This window comes from Crocodylus porosus, unplaced genomic scaffold, assembly GCF_001723895.1.
Source record: "Crocodylus porosus isolate Cpor-Errol unplaced genomic scaffold, CroPor_comp1, whole genome shotgun sequence".
Taxonomy (NCBI): Eukaryota; Metazoa; Chordata; order Crocodylia; family Crocodylidae; genus Crocodylus; species Crocodylus porosus.
Window position 1 is genome coordinate 100,233,286 of NW_017728947.1, and position 6,839 is coordinate 100,240,124.

At 41.0% G+C, this 6,839-nt stretch overlaps 1 protein-coding gene across 1 annotated transcript in view; it reads left to right on the plus strand.

Annotated features, from left to right (window-relative positions):
- APOPT1 (apoptogenic 1, mitochondrial) overlaps positions 1 to 6,839 on the plus strand; it is a 12,337-nt gene that overhangs the window by 383 nt on the left and 5,115 nt on the right. Inside the window, exons 2-5 of the mRNA XM_019551156.1 lie at positions 7 to 21; positions 1,583 to 1,780; positions 3,150 to 3,213; positions 5,990 to 6,080. Coding sequence (XP_019406701.1) covers positions 7 to 21; positions 1,583 to 1,780; positions 3,150 to 3,213; positions 5,990 to 6,080 — 368 coding nt within the window. The remainder of the gene's footprint in view (positions 1 to 6; positions 22 to 1,582; positions 1,781 to 3,149; positions 3,214 to 5,989; positions 6,081 to 6,839) is intronic.

The window sequence follows — 6,839 nt, forward strand, 5'->3', positions numbered from 1 at the left end:
GGCGAGCGGGCGCGCGGCGGGGTAGGTGTGGCGGGAGGGGCGCGGGACGCTGTGACCGTTGGCCCCGCCCTACCGTAATGGGTGGTAACGCTGTCGCGGACCCCGCGCTACCGTAATTGCCAGACTGTACGATACAGGGCATTCCTGGCTTGGCCGTGCTGCATCTGTTTTGGGCTGGCCCTCCTGACGGATCCTCAAGCTCGAGTGCTTCATAAGCAACCCAGTTCCCCTCCACTGGGCTACAAGCTTCCCCACAATTTATGGATTAAACTAACTGAGATTCGCTCTGGAGATGGATGCTTTATGCCATACTCATAGTTTCTCGAGTTGGAAGGGACCTGAATAGATCATCAAGTCCAACCCCCTGCCCTGGGCAGGAACAGGTGCTGGGATCATAACACCCCAGCCAGATATCTATTCAGCCTCCTCTTGAAGCCCCCCAAGATAGGGGAGAGCACCACCTCCCTTGGGAGCCCCTTCCAGAGCCTGGCAGCCCTCACCGTAAAGTGATGCTTCCTGATATCAACTCTGAACCTGCTCTCAATCAATTTGTGGCCAGTTTGTTTCTGTTGTGCCTTTCATGCGGACAGCTTGGCATCCTTGAGGGAGCTGTGAACGTCCCTGGCAGGGACAAACTCGCTCTGTTCGCACTTGAGGAAAGTGGCAGTGTTGGAACGATGCTGAGGCTGTGATGGGCCAGGGGTCATGCAAAAGAAGAGGATTTCTTAGGGTGGTGCCTTTTATTAGACCAGCCACCTAGTTGGGATAGAATTAGACAAGCATTTGAACGCAAGGCCACCTTCATCAGGTCTGAGCTTCCAAAAGCTTGTCTGACTCCATCCCAGCTATGTGGTTGGTCCAATAAAAGATATCACACTAAGAAATCCCTGCCTGTTGCAGAGTTTGGGAAACTAAACCACAAAAAAATAATTATTTTCCCAAACCAAGCGATGAGTCATTAACAAGGTGTGCTAGAAATCGGGTGTTTTCCCTGCTCCAGCTTTGACAATTCCCTGGGGAGCCTTTGCTTGCTATTATTGGACATGCAGAAGCAAAGAATATATAGAAAATAATACCACAGAAGTTTTTAAAGCAGAAGGCAGGGCCGGGTGGCCCTCTGGAGACTAACTGGTTCTGAGAAGCATGAGCTTTCATAACCTACAGCCTACTTCGTCAGGCTGTAAAAATGGACTTTGCAGAAATAAAGGGTTTTTAGTAAAAGGGAATTTAAATACAATGGAAGGGGACACTGCAGTCCCTTGTATTGCCATCAAATATCTTAATGGGACAAAATGTCAAGTGAAACAGTCATTTGTTGTGTATGTGATCCATGTTTGTTGTATGACTCACAGGTCACTTGTGCATCTCTGTCGTGTTGCCAAGCATAAAAGTGAATCATGAATTACTGTATTAAATTTAAATCAGATTAAACCAAACTCACATTCTTTTTTTAAATGTTCGGTTACTTCACACAGCTGAGTATAACGTTAAGACATGTGTTATAATATGTTTCTGTGAACTTATGTACAAAATTTAAATAATTCCAAATGCTTGTTATTCCTTTCTTTTCTTTTTCCCCAAGGTTTCAAGCTTCTGCCCTCCGGCACATTCTTGTAATGATTGGATTGGCCCTCCTGACAGATATTCAAACCTCCGACCAATAATATTTTATGTTCCTAAACATGAATCATCACTGGAACGAAGACTTAGGGAATTTAGACAAGAAACTCAAATGTGGAATCAACAATTCTGGGCAAACCAGAATGTGTCATTCCAACAGGTGAGCGTGTAGATGAGGTACTAAGCCACTTGGTGGTGCTGAGTTTCTCTAAGAGCTTGCAGTGTTAATAGCTGATAGATGAATGGAATTATGTTTCTTATGTGGAAGATTTTCACAGCTGCACTGCAGAGTGACCTTGAACCATGATTGCTCTTTATAATATAACTCTTGGAAATAGTTGAGGTAATGCAAAGTATTTGTCTTCAAAAGTATTATTAAATTATGTCTCTGCAGTTCTTTATCCTGTGCTTTCAAATTTGATTTTGTAGCTGATTCAGCCTGAGTAATGTCAAAGAAAACCAGTTTCTAATGCATCTGTTTTTGTCGGTTTCTGTTTTTGCCGTTATACTGTTTTCTCAATACTGAAGAGCACATTTTAAAGATCAGCTACATAGTTAACCAGTGTATGTGTAGCTGCTGTTTAATGCAGTATAAAAATATTCTCCCTTTTTTCTGGCTTTTTATTTAACAAATATCAGGGTATAATTGCCCTCTTTTATCCTGGAGCACCCGGCATTCAAGCTGTTTATTGAAACCTGAGCTGCAACTCTGGTAACTCCATGATGAGTGGGAGCATAGATTCAGTTATAGAGGGAGAATAAGCATGAGCTTTTCTGTCCTGATATATCTTCCTGACTATGACTTTGGGCAGGTTATTTTCACTCCTAGTCCCTCTCAGGTTTTTTTATATGGTTGCACACTGGGGAGGAGATATTGAATTTTAGGTTGAGGGAGCAACAGCAGCTTAGCTATTAACCCCCATCTCTGATGACCTTTTCCAGGGTTCTCCAGAAAGTGATAAAGTTCTCTAAAGAAGAGAACAGTTTGCTTCCTTTAAATGTCAAAAAAAAAAATTTGAGGGGTTCCTTTCTTTTTTAGTTTTAGAATTTTTTGGGGGGGCTGTTTAAGTAGCTTTGAATTAATTTAAAGGGGGAGCTGCGTGTGTTATTTGGACTCAACTTTGTGTATAATGCAACAAGACCTAATTTGATAAATTACCTTATTTAAAATTTACAGTGTAAGTTCCTGATTCTGTGAACTTATGCATGTATATAACTTAACCCACACAAACAAATCACATTTATTTCTGTGGGATTCTGTATATAAATAAACTCATACACAACTGTAACAGTGTGCAGGATCAGGACTCAGTGACTGTTTCCTTAAGAGGATCAAATGAACTGATTATTGGATTAAGCAACAAACATTGTTGTCATTACCAGGTTTAGTAAGATCTAGAAATGGTCCTTTTACATGTTCTTGATCCTTTTACATGTTCTTGAAACTGTTGCTCAGTAAGCTGGTAGGTGGTATAGGTTGGCTAACTTCAAAGACTAAGTGTGTTAATGTGGGGGAACATGTGTTTTAGGGAAAAGAAGAATTCATTTATTCAAGACTGAAAGCTAAAGGTCTGCAAACAAGAGATGAAACAGGTCAGTGAGGCTGCTGTATGCAGTTTAGTGCGTCTTCTGTTTACCTTTGGGTTTTGCTAATTTCAATTCCCAGAAAGCTCAAGAGCAGTGGTCACCAACCAGTGGATCTCAGTCCACCAGTAGACCCCAGAGCCTCTTGCAGTAGATCTCAGAGCCTCTTGGAGTCAATCTGAGGCTGGGGTGGAGGGCTGAGTGCCCACATGCATGCACACGTGCACCCCAGCCCAGCAGGTCAGGCTGTGGGGGAGGGAAGGGGCGGGGGCTAGATCGAGGCATCCACAGTGAGGGACAGTGCCACAGAGGCAGGAGCAGGGGTAAATTGAGTGGCACCCTGGCTGGGTGAGACTTATCTGCTGGGGAGGCACACCCCTAAATGTTTTTTTTCTCCCTCTGCCTTGATTTGCCCCACTCCTCGTTTCTTCCCCACAGACTTACCTTCTGGGGGTGGGGGCAGTGGCGGTGCACAGTAGATCTTGGGTTGTTTTTTAAATGCTAAAGGTGATCTTCTACATAAAAAGTTTGGAGACCAGTGCTCAAGAGCAAATCCAGCCACCTCTGTGGCTGCAGGGGTATGCTGTGCCTCTAGGAGCTCTGGCAGCCTGATATCTCTGTTCCCAGGAAAGGAATCCATAATTACTTGGTAGTCCAAGTTAAAGCATCCCTTCTCCCCCTTACACGCAGTCACTCCAATGAAGACATGGAGCTGAATGTTGGAGAGAGTTTGCTCCTGAACACGCGTTATGCTGGGGCTGCTAGCCTCACAAATCTGGGCTGTCTGTGATAAGAGAGGGGCTGGTTCACCTGGGCTGCCCGTGTGGCTGGGAAGGCAGCTAGGCTATCCAGGCATGTGCCCCCCCCAGCACTGTCCAAAAATTGGACAGCCCTGGCTTATACATGCAACTTGCTTCCTAGAGGAAGAGGGAGTCAACTTCTGAGGAAGGAACAGCTATTTCCCGAGCTTACTTGCCTGAACCCAATTTCTGTAAAATGGTTGCATGTCTGTTTAATGAGATGGAACTAACAATAAGATACGAATACAGTGGGTCTGTAGAGCATGGTACTGAGCATGCATGAAAAGAATTATTTGATAGATTATATTATCAGAGGAGGCCATGAAAGCATGTAGTCTGACCTGTATTTTACAGATCATTACATTTCTCCTACTTATGCTTGTTTTTAATTCAATATCTTTCTAATTCAATATCTTAATTAATTAGACTAATTAGATAAATTGAATTTCTGTCTTGTTTTTTAAAATAACAGAATTTAAACTTATATCACAGTGTTAGTTTTCACTTGTTATTGTTTTATTTAGATTACAGAAATAACAGAAAACAATAAATTTATATATTTCCTGGAACTTATCAATTAGTAGAGATGCACTTTGTATGAGTGCTGGAGCAAACATTTTCCCATACAGTAATTTAAGAACAATGAAGAAGAGAACTGAAGCTTAAATGAATGTTTGTCTGTCCACAATTTACTTGTTTGGGAGTTTCTATTAAAGTAACAGGTTTCTTAAATACATTAATCATTTACATATCAGGCATTCTTTTCACCCAAATGTAAGAGAGAGTCTGCTTTACTGCTATCAGAATCAAGAAGTAAATCAAGATAAAGCAAAAAAAATCTCCTTGCAAACAGTTATGTAACCTTCAAATTGGCTCACTCTGTATTATTGTCATGAAACCTTAATCCCCAGCAGTATTTCAGAGCTGTGAATGCTATCATAATAATGACTAAGAATAATACTTAACGTTTCAAGTTTTTTAAGTAGCTTAAAAAAAGGTTGTTTAAGTGCTCAAGTTTGAGTGAATGATGTACAGGAATCCTGCCTCACTGTAAGTACATGAGTTTTCCCTGAAAACACTTGCTTAGATGCCTAAAATGCTGTTGCTGTGCATGCCCCTGATTAGCACATTCAGGTGATTGCGGCTGCTCAGTGCCTTTCACGCACTTAGGTATGGGGACCAGTCCAGTAATTATGCTCAGAGCATACCTCACACATGCCAGTGACAATGACTTGAGCAACAAAGCACACAGCTATGACTATTTCCATTAAAAAATAACAGCAAAAAGAGGAAGTAACGATGCCAGCACTGAGAGGATTGAAAATGTCTTCACCCCAGTCTAGCCTACAGTGTGATGATTAGGGTGCTCTCCTGGTAGGTTGAAGGAATGGAAATGAATTGTCTCTGGCTGATAATAGTTCAGATTACAGATCTGCTCCTCAGGTGGAAATAATCTTTTAACTAAAAAACTCTCAAGGGGTGCTTTAAGGTCCTTTTGGGGTGCTGTGTGATGTTGGTACTATTAAGTGTGCAAACATGTTTCACAAGATAAACTCAGAGAGAAATTTCAAATAGAAATTCTTAGTGTTCAGAACATTCAGACATATTGTTATCTTTTTGAGTTCTTTACAACAGGTGAATTGCTCTATTATTGTGTAAAAGGTTGGGACTGACTTCATTACCCCTCTGTGTCTTAGAAGAATGCATGAGCTATTTTGTATTTCCTACTCTATGAAAGACTTAAACAGAAATTGCTATAGTTAAACTGTAGTTCAACCTTTGGCTTCAGATTTATTACAGTTGTGCCTACGGGTCACAGGGCCAACTGTGCAGAGACAAAGGGTGAGACATGTAAAAGCGAGTCAAAAAAAAAACTCAGTGACTCAAGGTCACATAGAAATTGAGTGGCAGCACAGTAACTGAACACAGGTCCCTTGAAGTCCAATCCAATGTATTAACAATTTTATATTTAAATTTACTTTCAGGTCACAAAATAACACTGAATGCAGAAGAAATGGCTGAATTTTACAAGGAGTTTTTAAGTAAAAATTTTAAAAAGCATATGTGTTATAACAGGTATGTTGAATGCTACATCTTATCAGCTACTTTGAAGGGACACCATCTACCTAAAGTATTCTTCAGTCTGAAATGTTTTTCTTGCTATAGTTACAAATAACATCTATGATGATGAGTACTGACAAAGGCTAGAAAAGATGCACATGTTCTCTTTTTTCCACCATTATTTACTTTGCATTTAACAAGTGTTTATGGATAATCCCTTTGAGTACTTCCTTTATGGTTAAATTCAACTTCCCTGAATCACTGTTAGTCTTTCTACAGACTTCAATGGGAGCTGGGACACGTGTTCAGCTAGTTAGCTTCCTTTTTTATTATGTGGATATTTCACACAGTAACACGGAAGGGAAAAAGTCAACATAGGTAAACATGAAATTAAACCCACTTAAATTATTTTTCAGATAATGAGGTTTTATTTAGCCACGTGCCTTTTCAATAAATTGAATAAGGCAGTAATTTAAAAAGTCATGTCAGTTGCATTATTTTAGGTATTGCAATGTTGCCCATAATCTTGCAGAGGTGAAACTGATTGGTACTGTTTTGTTGGGGGTGTGAGAAGTTGTGTGAGTTTTCCTTTTGCTGGCTGTGAACTAGCTTTCCTTTTGCTGGCTGTGACTGTGCAAAGCTTCAGGTGCTGAGTCAATTCAGAGGAGATTCGGCCTGATTCGGTGGCCAAATCTCCAAATCCGAATCGAATCGGCAGACCAATAAAAAGGTCTGAATCTATCTGAAGCTCTCTGAATCCATTTGGAAAAGATT